This window comes from Lagopus leucura, unplaced genomic scaffold (genome assembly GCF_019238085.1).
Source record: "Lagopus leucura isolate 7727_CA_CO unplaced genomic scaffold, USGS_WTPT01 Super-Scaffold_100157, whole genome shotgun sequence".
Taxonomy (NCBI): domain Eukaryota; kingdom Metazoa; phylum Chordata; class Aves; order Galliformes; family Phasianidae; genus Lagopus; species Lagopus leucura.
Window position 1 is genome coordinate 28,774,121 of NW_024962334.1, and position 14,114 is coordinate 28,788,234.

The 14,114-nt window shown below is 39.5% G+C and overlaps 1 protein-coding gene across 3 annotated transcripts in view; it reads right to left on the bottom strand.

Moving 5' to 3' along the window:
- AKAP9 (A-kinase anchoring protein 9) overlaps positions 1 to 14,114 on the bottom strand; it is a 102,769-nt gene that overhangs the window by 4,689 nt on the left and 83,966 nt on the right. For all 3 annotated transcript variants that reach the window (XM_042888935.1, XM_042888934.1, XM_042888933.1), the window contains 15 exons: positions 13,570 to 14,067; positions 13,091 to 13,154; positions 12,247 to 12,365; positions 11,014 to 11,205; positions 10,333 to 10,521; positions 9,570 to 9,714; positions 8,685 to 8,904; positions 7,899 to 8,049; positions 6,589 to 7,257; positions 4,224 to 4,432; positions 3,263 to 3,371; positions 2,488 to 2,673; positions 1,721 to 1,921; positions 1,084 to 1,316; positions 404 to 489 (listed from right to left, as the gene is read on the bottom strand). In XM_042888935.1, coding sequence (XP_042744869.1) covers positions 404 to 489; positions 1,084 to 1,316; positions 1,721 to 1,921; positions 2,488 to 2,673; positions 3,263 to 3,371; positions 4,224 to 4,432; positions 6,589 to 7,257; positions 7,899 to 8,049; positions 8,685 to 8,904; positions 9,570 to 9,714; positions 10,333 to 10,521; positions 11,014 to 11,205; positions 12,247 to 12,365; positions 13,091 to 13,154; positions 13,570 to 14,067 — 3,271 coding nt within the window. The remainder of the gene's footprint in view (positions 1 to 403; positions 490 to 1,083; positions 1,317 to 1,720; positions 1,922 to 2,487; positions 2,674 to 3,262; positions 3,372 to 4,223; positions 4,433 to 6,588; positions 7,258 to 7,898; positions 8,050 to 8,684; positions 8,905 to 9,569; positions 9,715 to 10,332; positions 10,522 to 11,013; positions 11,206 to 12,246; positions 12,366 to 13,090; positions 13,155 to 13,569; positions 14,068 to 14,114) is intronic.

Here is a 14,114-nt window from a genome sequence, read left to right on the forward strand (position 1 = left end):
GTAAACACACAGGACAGCCACTCCACACATCTCAGATTCCTCTGCCTGCCCCTGCCCTTGGTGCTCCCTCTCAGAATGCAGGCCTCAAGAGAAACCCACAGATGCACGTAGCTGTGGTCTTACAAACACACACTGTTGGGGAAGTTGTCGGATTTTGTTTATAATCCCACCCACAAGAGTGCAAAAAAACAGACTGAAGAGACAGCAAACAGATCAGTGGTCATGTCAGATGTTGAAACTTCCAGAAACCTGAGAAACAAGTAAATCCAATCAACTATGACAAAAAGAAGGGGGCACAGCAGCCCAGTTGTTGTACAAGACAATGCAAATCAAAGCCACCTACACTAAGCAGCAGTGTGATTTGAGAATAACATTTTTCAGTCGTTACTGGGCTACAGTTTACCTGCGTTCTGGCTAAAGACATCCCTATTGAGGCTTAAGATACCAGAACCCGTAACTCTTTGCCATCGACGAACCAGGAACTTCATTCTGGAATTGAAAAACAAAATAACCACAAACCTAAACTTCAGGCTAAAGGAAGCAATCATTTAAGCACATACTCTGCTTTTTATATTCTAGAAGGTGTAAGAATTTCTTGAAAGCCAAATAAAATTAATGGATGTGCATTGAAAGCATAATGATTAAGTAGAAAACTTCCTTACACACATCCCTAGAGCCTCTGCAAACTCTCTGCTGTCAAGTCATAGAATGGCCTGGGTTGAAAAGGACCACAATGATCATCTAGTTTCAACCCTCCTGCTAAGTGCAGGGTCACCAACCACCAGACCAGGCTGCCCAGAGCCACATCCAGCCTGGATGCTTTCAGTTTATTCTCTGCTACTGCAGTGATTCCAGAGGTGCTGCATAAGGCAGAACGGACAGCAAATGGCTCATGCCATGCAGAGCAGGGCATCGGCATGTTCAACCGGCACTAAACATACTTTTTGCCCTGCTACATTCCCCACATTGTAACAGCAGAGTGTTAGGAGAAAAAGCCCCACTTACAAGAGGTACGTAAATGAATGTGATTCACTACAGATTCAGTGCATGCATCTGTCTGAAACCAAACTTCCTCCAGCTTACCTTGAAATTGCAATGGACACTCTGACTGCAGAGCGAAATCTTGTGAAACCCTTTGAATGATGTGTGATGATCTCAAGGTCTGTGTAAGAGGGCTGCCCACCCATCCGTGCAATGAGGGCCAGCGTAGCTTCTTCACACTCCTGGAATCCACCCAGTAACAGCAGCAAGTATTTCTTCTGATAAATGAGAGCTTTCCGGAAGCTCTCAGCTCTGAGGTATTTGCCATAAATTCTCTACAAGATGGAAAAGAGAAGCGGCAGCATAAAGCTCCAGGAATGATTACAATCACAACTTTTGATATGACAACTCCTCTAGCATTGCTGTGATTATTTACTGCTTGCTGTTATGGAGAAGCCTGTGCTACAGCTCACACCTGGTGAATGCAGTGTCATAATCTGAGGACCACCTGAGCAGCAAGAAATGGAGTACACACAAAAGGACAATGCAGTGCTCACTTGTCATTCTTGGGGATAACAACTGACAGAGTTACATATGTGAGGATGAAAACTTAAAATCCAAATTTAACATCTGTTCTGTTAGAAAAAGCAGAGTGAACTCAGAAAAAAACAGGCCCAAACGAACGTGACAACAAAACAAACTAGGCACAGTTATTAGGCAGGCAATAAAGTCTTCCTACCCTTAAGATAACATTTTCAGAATCTGATCCCAGTTCTCTGAGGAAAGCTTCACTCCGGAGTTCTGCTCTCAGCTTGGACAGCTCTGCATCTGCTTGTTTCAAAGATTTCTGCAGTGACAGCTTTTCTCTGTTCCAGTTTTCCTTCTCAGAGGCAACCAGCGTATCAATGTTAACTCCAAGATCTGACGAGTGTTTAGAAGACTGGAGGAGAAGAAACTGTATTTGAACCACACAGTTTGGAAAAGTTTGGTCGTGTCATTCTAGTCATTGCTTTGGTGGAGAGCTCATAAAAGTACTGATTAAAATAACCAAGCATTTTTCCACAGAAAAGATCTGAGGTCCCTAGCGCACTGCAATGCACTGAGTTTGTAGCCTGTCCAACATCCTAGAAAAATACAGCCAAACCAAACTAATTCCCTGCAATGGACCAAATTAGCTCAGTGATGTTGAAGCTTTCTGGATCTACTTACTGCCCAGTTGGGTGATGAGATGCGGATTAAAAAGAGAAGCACAAGAATTCTTAAAAAAAGCCAAAAAAACAAAGGTGGTTAACATGAAAAACTTTACAGTAAACAGTGCATCGGGATGTCTTGACCATAGGACAAGAATAACTCACATCCATTTACTTTGTAGGAAGAAAGCTGCGAAAGACAGATAGCTCAAACACTCTCATTTAGGTGTCGAGCACAAAGAGCATCGGCTGTTTCACAGCACAGTGCTTTTATGGCTACACATGCTTCATGAGAGCTGTGCCACTGAAGACCTACGTGTTCTCCAGAAGTACGTCTGTGCTGGTATCTCCTCAGTTCTTCCTCCAGCTTCATGACAGCGTTCCTCAAATTATTCTTCTCCTCGCTGAGCCTGCTGACGAAGCCGGTGAGTTGGGCGTTCTGCCGTAGCAGCCGCTCTGTCAGGGAGCTGGAGGGGGTCCCAGGTGGCAGCGCCAACTTCAGCTGCAAGGAAAACAGCAAACTAAACCATGTGTGCTCCGTCTGAGTTGCCAGCTTAACAATATGACTTCGGTTTACAGGAAAAATACTTTTATGCACAGTGACAATAACTTTGTTGGAACTGATATAAAGAAAACAAAGTGAACATGTAAGCTATAGGCCAACGTTGCTTTTCCTATGCTCAACCTGTATCAACAGCAGAATACTTTATGAAAGGTCAGTTATTCCAACTGCAGCAGCGTGCAGAATCTCTTTTACTATGCTTAAAATTTATCTAACTAGGAGGAAAGAAAATCCCCAAAATTTTCACAAGTCACATAGAGAACACTTGCTTTCAATGCAAATAATATCTATCCAGGCTCAGTTAAAATCACATACTGCTGAAGTCTTTGTAACAGATTACACAACTCATTCCGTTTCAGGTTTTATACACACTACTCAATTTCCTTTAATAAATACAGAGCAGTTGCAGTAAATGTCTTGTATCAACACAATAAAGTGCTGCTTTCTCTTTCTCTGTGCTGCTTTCTGCTCCCATCTCACCATCTAACTCTCTAACTCTCCCACCAAAGTTATGACATTGCATTCTCACCTCTTCCAGACAGGACACTCCAGGAAGTTTCTGTAGCTCTGAAATAACTTCTTCAATAGCATTTTGTATTGCAATGAAGTCCTGATCATCTGCTGTTTCAAACTGCAACCTGAAATGACAATTTCAGTTACCGCAATGTCAGACCAACAGAGCAGCGCCTTCACAGTGAACACATGCTGGGCCTTCAACAAACCACATCAACACAATTACTGGAGATACAGCCACATATTCAAAGGCATTCAGTCACTCTTAGATATATACATTAAATTGGCTCAAATTCATAATGAATTTGCATTGAACAGTTTCTACAGATTTTGAATACAGGTTATTCTATATGAAGAGCTTTTAAAGATATTCTTCTGCTTCCCACTGATCTGTGTGAAAAAGAAAAAAAAAAAAAAGTATTGTGGGGTATTTTTGAGATCCAATGCATTTCATTTGGCTCAAATGTTTTGGAATAAATGTTTTAATATCAAATCACCATCACAGTGAAATAAAAAACAGATTCAAACCTCCCACACTGTTTTTTTCCTTAAGGAGACTAACTTGAGATAGTAGGAATCAAGATACATTTCACTTGACTAGAAAACACTGATTTTTCAGATGATAGACCACAACGCATGGCTGTAGCAGTAACCTCTATATTCTTCCCCTTCCACAGTGAATTTTTTAATTATTGAACTGTTATAAAATGATCTTCCACGTACACCAACCTCAATTCATCAGTTTGCAAAGAAAGTGATTTTGCTGTAACTTATAAAGGACCACATCATGCAGGAAAGAGCAGAGCGATGGACACTGTGATCCTGTTTAACAGCACATCTCAAGCAAATAGAAGCATACACTATGAACATAGAGCAACACAAAAACTAGGCTTCAGTGTGTGAATTATGATTAAAACCTAATGTATTAGCTCATGGGTTGCTATTAACCACAATCAGCAGCTGAAGACTGGTCTAACCTGCTAGCAGCCTTCTGAGCCAATTGCTTTAGCTTTGGAGATGCACTTTGCAGCTTTTGTCTGACAGCCTCCAGAATTCCAGCAGCCGCAGAGAGGTCTCCTCCTCCTCCTGGCAGCGTGGGATACACTGATTCATTCGTCTCAGCTCCTTCCATTTTTTGCTGGAGAACCCAATTTCTTGTTCTTTCATTGGGTGTGTCCCACGTAGTCTGTACATAAATATATGCTTATGTAAATACATTTCAAATATAATGCTTTTAAATAGAAGCATTTCATTCTGAAATACACTCAAAAATTCCAGATCATAATTCTGATAGTTCTGTAGTCAGCAGTGTGACTACACTATATGCTGTAGTGTACCACTCCAACTACATCTGAATGGTATCATGGAATCATAGAATGGCCTGGGTTGAAAAGGACCACAATGATCATCCAGTTTCAACCCCCTGCTATGTGCAGGGTCACCAACCACCAGACCAGGCTGCACAGAGCCACATCCAGCCTGGCCTTGAATGCCTCCAGGGATGGGGCATCCACAACCTCCTTGGGCAACCTGTTCCAGTGCATCATCACCCTCTGTGTGAAAAACTTCCTCCTAACACCTAATCTGAACCTACCCCTGTCTCAGTTTAAAACCATTCCCCCTTGTCCTATCACTATCCACCCTCGTAAATAGCTGTTTCCCCTCCTGTTTATATGCTCCCTTCAAGTATCAGAAGGCTGCAATGAGGTCTCCCCAGAGTCTTTTCTTCAAGCTAAATTCCCTCAACCTTTCCCCATAGGAGAGGTGCTCCAGCCCTCTGATCATCTTAGTGGCCCTCTTCTGGACCCACTCCAAGAGCTCCACATCCTTCTTGTACTGGGGACCCCATGCCCAGACGCAGTAGTGCAGATGGGCCTCAGAAGAGCCGAGTAGAGGGGTACAATCGCCTCCCTCTCCCTGCTGACCACTCCTCTTTTAATGCAGCCCAGAATACAGTTGACTTTCTGGGCCGCAAGTGCACACTGCTGGCTCATGTCCACCTTCTCATCTACCAAATGGTGTATCAGGTGGTGCATTTCTTGGTTCAGATCTAGCTGTCACAAATCTAAAGTGAATTCATTCAGTAAACTCAGCTGATTAGAAGCCACCAGCCTTTCTGGTTTTCATGCCATCAGCTCCTTAACCAACTGTGCCTGCTTCTCAGAGCAATTCAGAGTCAGAGATATGGGAGTGACAATGCCCACCATGGTCATTGTCTTTGGATATTTGATGACGGTGAGGTGCTATTGAAGGGAAAAAAAAAATGCAGGGTATTGTAAATGTCACAGGAAACAGTAGAAGACTCATTATTTGGAACCCCTGGCAGATCCTGGACAGCAAATCGTGCTGTCTACTGCTAATGAGGGGAAAATGCCTCATGGGCCACTGCAACCTGATCAAAGGGAAAATTGTTCCTTGATCACAGTGCTCACAGTTGCCTCTGATCAGGGCATCTGGTGCTATCAGCTACTGCAAACTACTGATAGTTGCCAATGCTTCAGATTAAAAATAGTAGCAAAATTTGATGAAGACAAAAGTGTCCTTCCTGGCTCCAAAGAGAAACAGCTGCCTAAGAGAAAGCAATGATTCTGGGATGGGCAAAATACATGGATAGCAGAGAGGCAAGTCTCCTGTCAACAACCTCCTTTCAGACTATGCACTCAGCACTCGCTGATCATCATTTACATCTTACAGGAGAGTTTCTAAAGAGTTTTAAAAGTCATTTAAAAACCATTACAGAACTGCCCAAACCTTTTATGAAGGAGAAAAGCTCACTGACAACAGTGGTTCCAACTTCTAATAGACTAAATATTAGGCTAAATTCTGAAATTATTTTCCTACATTGATTTCTTCTATTCTATTTGCTAACTTATACAAATTCACTCCTATGTTTGTTTGACTACATATTCATTTAATTCTTGCAGTTGTTGGGAGATCACTTTTTGATGTTTCAAAGACCACTAGTTGTTCATGGACCTTAGTGTAGATTAAGAGCCCTGGTCTGGAGTACTCCCGAACTCATTCACAAGACTGGTGAGGGGAATATTCTTTTTGTACTATATTTAAATATAAAGTGCATGTATACACTCAGACACATATCTCCTGCTCACTCTTCTCCTTACACATCTCTGCAGCTTCATTCTCAGAGGATGCGAGTGAATAGTTTCAGACAGCAAAACAAGAGTGCTTCCCCCCTTTCTCTGGTGCCTATATTTTGGCACATGTAACTTGCCACTATTTTATAGATTAAACGCACAGTAACAAACAACAGTAATTGAACAAAAGAATTAAAAGCAAAATTGCACAGTTCAGAATCACACATTGCTCTCAGACCTACCATACCTCATTTTGATTGTGGATTGGTGTTCTTTCAGCTTCCTTTTCCCTTTCACTCTCCTGCTCCTTCATCTGTAGTTCTTGGATTACTTCCTGCAACTTCTTTGTCTCATTCCCCAGTTTATGAACCTCTTGCTCCTTTTGTCCCAGTTGCCACTGAAGGTCTTCTACTTTGGACTCCAGTTCATGGAGTTTCTTCTGTGCTATTATGTTAGCATCTTGTTCTGCTTGTAATGCTTTTCTCTGGATTTGCCTCTCTTTTTCCATTTGCTGTCTCACTTGCACAGATTCCAGTTTATACTTCTCCATCTCACTCACTAACTCCACTATACGGTCATGCTTTTCATCCATTTGTTTCTGCAGCTCTTTAAGTAATTCCTCAGATGGATTAGGTGTTCCAGCTTGCCCCTTATGTTCAGCGCTTTGAAGCTGAGCACATAGTTCTTTTTCCCTTTCTAGTGCACTGCTTATTTCAAGAGCTCGAACCTTCTCTGATTCAAGAAGAACCTGCAGCTCAGAATTACGGCCTCGTTCACGTGACAGCTGGGCAGCATTGAGTGCTTCTTGGGATTCAATTTTCTGTTGCAGATCACTTGACAGTTGTTTCTCTTCTTCCAAAAGCTCGTTTAACTGTAAGTTCTTTTGTTTTTGATCTTCAAGTGAAAATTTTAAATCCTTCCATATGAAAACAGAAGGAAAAAAATAATTACAACCATTCACACGCACTTTGCCTTATGTTAGGCAAGTTGCAAAAATGCTAGTTGTACACACTTTGCTTTTAACAAGTTGTGCTGTTCACAAATTAATGTGACAATACTCCAAATGCTGCAGATACAGCTCAGATTATTATAGGTGCCTATACTCTAAAATCAGGTCATCTCCAAAAATAATGCTTTTTATAAGGCAGCTATAGATCTGAAGTTGAAGAAAACTAATTCCTTGTATTTTCTAAAGCTGTGAGTTTCCAAGATGTAAATAAATCTGTGTTATTGAACTGACTGCTTTTTTTGTCTCGGTGATGTCCTAGGATACCTGTAGTAATGTTAGCAGTGTCTCCTTTAACAGCTGTTCAACATATTCTACAGAACAGAGTATTTCTGCATTGAACATGACACACACAGTTGTAAAATTCCTGTTATTTAAAGTGTCACACTCCTTTTTTCAGCTCTAGATGGAATAATGCTGCTATTTAAGACATGAACATGGACAAAGACATGAACACACTGGACAAAAATGTAACTCAAGATTAAATATTGACCAAAAGAATCTGCATGCTCCTTAATGTTTCAGGCTATTTGGGAATATGGAAGGAATACCTCAAGCTCTTCTCTTCGTCTTTCCTCACTGCGTTCCATTTTAGCTTTCTCCTTTTCCAAAGCCCACTGTAACTCTCTTGATTTCTTCTGTTCGCTGGCCATTGTATCCTTGAGAACATCCAGCTCAGCTGCTTTTTCTTTAACTTCAGTCCTAAAATAGAAGTGGGCAGTTAGATCATACTGCTGGTTACATCAGTTACATGATACTTCTTTTATCTTGTGTTTGTGGAGTAGAATAAAAATGAAAAGCCTATTTAGAAAAAATAACTCCACCATCAAAAAGAGCTGCATAGCTCAAAAATGACTGAAGAAGCATGTCTGCACTCCTAACTTTATAGCTGTCTTGTCTCATGAGTTAGCAGCTGGCATTCAACTTAATCCAGTCATTGGACAAAGTTCAAAAGGGTGCAGGGAGAAAGCATCTTCTCATTTGTCTCAAAGGATCTGTAAAAGTTATAAGGTAGTCTGTAAGGTGATATCAACTCGAACTGTGTGATTATTTGCTATCACTGACGTTATGATACTGTATAAAGACACCCCAGTCTGGTGAAGACATTCATAGTTATGACTTTCCTGAGTGCCAAATACTTTGGTACCTCTGTTGTTGGCCATAGCAAAGCAACGCTCAAAGTCTATTTTTTGGGAGGCATGTTCTCCAGAAAAACTGAGACTCATTTACATTACATGAGACCAAATTCCTTAATAAAATCAGTACTGTGATTTCAGGTGGCACAGAAATTATCACATTTGCTGTCAATGCTGAAAAGTTGAAACTAAAATCTGTACCTGATGGTTTCTAGGTCCTTGAAGTGCTTGTGCTGTGCTTTCAGGGTTGTTTCAAGCTCTAATTTGGCCTGGGCAAGTTCATTCTTCAGTTCAGCACTCATCATTCTCTCTGAATTTAACTGTTCCTGAAGCTCAGCCGCTCTGTCCTTCGCACTCCGGAGCTCCACTTGCATCTCCAGTATCTGTGACTGCTTCTGCTGCATGCTGTACTCCAGCATTTCTAATGGGAGCACCATTAACAAGGATATTAGTCTAGTAATCAAACAACACCGTTCATTTGGGTCCAGTTTCCCACAGCACAGCGAATGAGCACAAGGCTATCACAGTGATATTTTCAAAAAACATTTTCTTTAAATAGTGGTGCGAAAACAAACCTGTCTTCTGCCCTGGAAAACACTTCACCCTTTCCAAGAAATCACTTCAATTCCTTGAATGATTTAAAAACCATCTGAACAACCACATTCGTACCTATCATTTGGTAGCTACATACACATACTTTTGACCAAATATTGGTGACAAAACACTGAAAGCACTTACAGCTTGAGTTTAAAGTACAGTTGCTCTCTGAACTTTTTGTTGTTCGTTCTTCCTCTTGATTTACCACCCAGCTTGGAAAAGTTCAGAAAGCACAGAAAATAATCTTAAAATACTCAATTTTTATAGCAGTTGAAACAATTTTGTGTCACTTATGACACAAGTCATAAGAACACAGCTGATATTTAAATCTTTGAAAAGTTACTCCGATTAGATTAAAAAATAAGAAGTAAGTATGCTCAGATCGTAAGTTGAGCATCAAAATCAGAGAACAAAAAAAGTCAACAGTTATCCACTTACAATTAGAACAGCAGTGGCATGAAAATATGTAGGAAATACCATTGAAATCACCTTGGCTTTTTGAATCAATTTCTTGTTCTCTCTTTGGGTTATTTTTCATACTGTTCATCTGAGCATGCAACACTTGAATCTCCATTAGCAAACTTCTTCTGTCTGCATCATGAAGACAGTCCACAGCAGTTCTCTGGTTAATTGCCTGTTAAGATCAAAAACACTTAAAATAAAAACTCTGGATTTTACTAGAGCGTGTGTCTATTGTGTGGACATTAAATCCATTTATATATTCACAGCCCACATATATTCAAAACATTTTAAACTAAGCCACAATTAGCACGATATTCAAATATTACAAAGAACTCTTTCTAATTCCCCTGCTGGGCATCAAAATTCTAGAATCAGAACTATCAGCTTTGTGGTGAATTATTAAGTTCCTCACTAATCCTTCCATGTACCACAGGAGAGTAAGTGACCTCTCTGTTTCACCGCAACATTATTACTTCCTCTTCTTATAACATGCTTCATGTACGTAAACTTTTCCTCTTACACAGTGTAGCATAATTATAATTAATGGAATCAAACTCAGGATAACTATTTCTATTATTTATTTACTTACTCCAAAGGTTGTATTTTTCCTGTACCTTGTGCCTACAAAAGCTCTTCTTGTTAAACAAATCTCTTCTTCCTATAAGACATACTTCATTTTCAGCTGTCTGATCTGCCATAGCTACATATATTTTTCAAAGAATTTATACATTTAAAAGTAAAAACCAAAATAAATGTAAACAAACCTTGACTTGAGTATGTTTTATGTTACCTGCTCTTGTAGCCTGTGCTCTAACTGACTCATCAGTACCACAGCATCTCTTGCGCCCAGTTCTGCAAGTTCAGTTTGAAACACAGCAAGCAGAACATTTTGTTCCCTCACAAAAACTTGTTGAATGGCACACAGGAGTTCTCCTCGCCAGTCTGAGTCGCCTTCAAGAGGTTCAGAACTTGCATAGATCTACAACAGCAAGTACCAATTTAAACAGTTAGCAGAATTCAACGATAACACCAAGAACTGTTATCATGCATGCAAAACGTGTGTTTTTAGTGGAATATTGGACATCTCTTACATAACATTCATTCATACAAATGGATACATTTTTGTACACCTGATTTCTTCTGCATGCATAAATGCTCAACTTCACCAAGTTTTTTCCTCTTTCCTCTCACAAATTGTCAGTTTAGCAGCTGCTGGAAACATGCTTTCCAGATACAATTCCATACTATTGTTTTTAAAAAGGTAAATCAGTATCAGAAGTTAGCAAATACAGGCATAACTGAAGGTATATTTTGTTAACAGAAAGTGCAACATGCAGCTTTACTGCCTATTTCTGAAATCTTGGCTTGTAGCGATATCTTTGCAGTATTTAAAACTGAATTATGTGTGTGCTTTATAAGGTTCTCATAAATCAGTTTTGTTTCAGAAAGAATCTTACAATATTGTTTATACCTCAGCTTCTCTGTGAAGTTGCATTTTTGAAATCAGGTCTTTCAAAGACGAAATGGTGCTTAGAAAGGCTTTCCTCTCCTCAAGCCAAGATTCTGGCCCTTGCTTAAGAGGTGGCATTTCTCTTTCACCATATGGAAATTCAGTGAGAGACAGCACCTGTACGCCTTCACGATGGACTGCTCTCAGCAAACCCTACAATAAATACCAAAAGAAATCAGAAACATCAGTCCTGACAATTAATGATGGTATCTCATACACACTGAAATACTGGTACTTTCTGTGTCGACCAGCACAAGGAAACCACTTGTGCTTCCCCATATCAAGAACAGAAGCATCACCCAGTTCCTTATATTAGCCAAGCACCACAGCTTATTAAATAGATGTGTTCCCCTAGTTTCAAATGAGAATACCCAAATTCATACTCATATTGAAAACTGATTGCTGATGGAAACTTTTTACAAATAAAGATCTGTAGTGCTTCTAGGCAAGCTTTTCAATTAACTTCTTGAAATTACCACTAAATTATTCATTATTATTATTCAAGGCCAGGCTGGATGGGCCCTGGGCAGTCTGATCTGGTGGGGGGCAAACCTGCCCACAGCAGTGGATTGGAACTGCACGGGCTTTGAGGTTCCTTCCAACCCAAGCCATCCTATGGTTCTGTGATTTAAGTTAGGTCTTTGTCAGAAAAGGCTCCTGTTTTCTTTTGTTGTGTTGTGTGTTGTTTTTTCTTCAGTAATTAACAGCATGATACCCTTATGTTTATGATACACAAACTGAATTACTTTCATAACACAGTTATTATCCCACGTCGATAATTACAGAACCAGTATGGCTGTGTAACAGATGATCGTGACACCATCATTATTACATAGGAAATGCAATAAAATATAATTAAGAGTTAAATTTTTCATAATCATCACTTCAATCACTTGTTAAGAACAAGTCTACTGCTAAAAAATTCACGTTTAAATTTACTGAAATTCTGTGAAAGATGTTTTAAATGAAACAACACATTCTATTCAACAAAAATTTAGGTAGCTTACAGGCATTTCAAACAAAACACCTATCAGAAGGTATCATATATCACCTATCAGAAGTGTTTTAAAATGTATTTGGATAGCTAACACTTTAAACGATCTAAAAGGCTATTCATTAATCAAGCAGTAACTAACCTAAGCTTTTAGCACTACCATTCTTGTTCCACAATAAAAATGCTCAGCTCCATTTTACCTTAATTTTTTGAGGAAGCAAATCTGTTGAAGTTTCACCTTCATCTGGTCCTTCCGATATTGTGTCAGATCCTTGGGTCTGAGCAAGATACATTCCTTGACTCCAGTCTGAACTGGAATCTAAAATAAAAGGAGAGAAAAACATGAAAGCTGGATTACTGTGAAACTTTGAAGAAGAGACATCAAAAAAATATTTTTGTTATAACGTGGCTGCATGTCACCACAGTTGATTCTATGCCTGGAGACTATTTGTTTTTCAGTTTTCCCATTTCAAATCAGTGCCAGCAAAAAAACAAATCAAACCAAACACTACCCTCCCACTCCAAAACATCAAAATTTAAATTACTATTTTAAAAGAAAAACAATTTATTTACACAACTACATCTGCTAAATGACTCTTCTTGTATGCTTAGTCTTTGTATATGACAAGGATTGCATTAATAATTTCTGTTGCTCCTGAGGAAGTCTGAACGTGCCATCATTTCTCACTGCTAAGGACTAGTAGCTTTCAATTCATCAAGATACGACAGAGTTATGATGAAGACATACTGGAATATGTAAGAAGAATACAGATAGACAGTCCAATTGGAAGATAAAAACGGCATCAAATATCTTGACTCAACCTATCTTCAATCCCATCATTTTTCTCTTCTGTAACAGTTTAATAGACATGATATGCTTGAATGCTCAGAACCCTTCTTCTAGGGTAATAATAGCTCTGCTTTGATCTGGGGAGCAGTTTTTGTTCCTTAGAACACAAACTCTTTAACAGTAAACTTGCTATTAAAATGCAAATTTCATTTATAATGTTGATCACGTGAAATCTTCTAAAACAAGTTTCTTACCACTAGAACATCCATCTCTAGCTTGATATGGTGGAGAATGTGCTAATCCAGAAATCGGGATTCCCTGTGTTCAGAAAAGACAGCAGTCAGACCTTGAATAATCTCACACCCACTCTTAGTATAGGAGCTAATTCTAAAGCCTAAAATGACACGAGTGTCTCTCTTCAGTTTCCCCTGCAGTGAAAGTAATCAGAATGGAGACTTAAAAGATGGTGTTCAGTAGTGTGACTTGCACTTGTCCCCACTTCACAGAGCATGATAGATTCAGGAATAGCATCTAACAGTTGAACACACTCCCAAATTTGAATTGCTGAGAAGTGGTGCACAATCTCCCCATAGGCCATAGAAACATCACAGCACTTAAGATCTCTACATTAATGTTCATTAACGGTTGTTCACAGATTTTAAATGGAAATTTCTGTAGCAGGAGCAAAAGCAGAAACCAAAGTACTTCAATGAGTATAAAATAGGATACATACTTCTTTAGCTCGTAGACTCTCTATGACTTCTTTTAAAGCATTACATTCATCAGTTAATACTTGTACTGCAACAAACTTCTCTCTCTTTAATGCTTCAGATTCAGAGATATGCCTTGTCTCCATGTCCATGATTTCAGCAGCATGGAGTTCTTGCATTTGCTCAATTTTTTCATTAAATTCTCTTATGATCTCTGCAATCTCTTCAGAAGAGCAGGCACTTGGCAAGTCAATCTGAATTTCTGCATTTTTTACAAGGACTGGTGAAGTCTGGATATAGCTGCTGATATTCACAGTCTTGTCTGTCTGTGAAGATGTGCTTTTCCCAGTAGACTCGCTGGTTAGCAAATCACACAGTATTTCTGCATCTTTTCTGCTTTCAGTTTTTGCCATGTCCTTTTCCATTCTCACATAATTTGCAAGTTTCTCTTCTACTTGAACTAGCTTCTCTTTGACTTTGCACAGATCTTCCTGAAGGTGTACCAGATTTGCTTCTTTTACCTGTAAATACAGAGAATCTGAATCACAGTTCCTCCAAATCCTTGGAA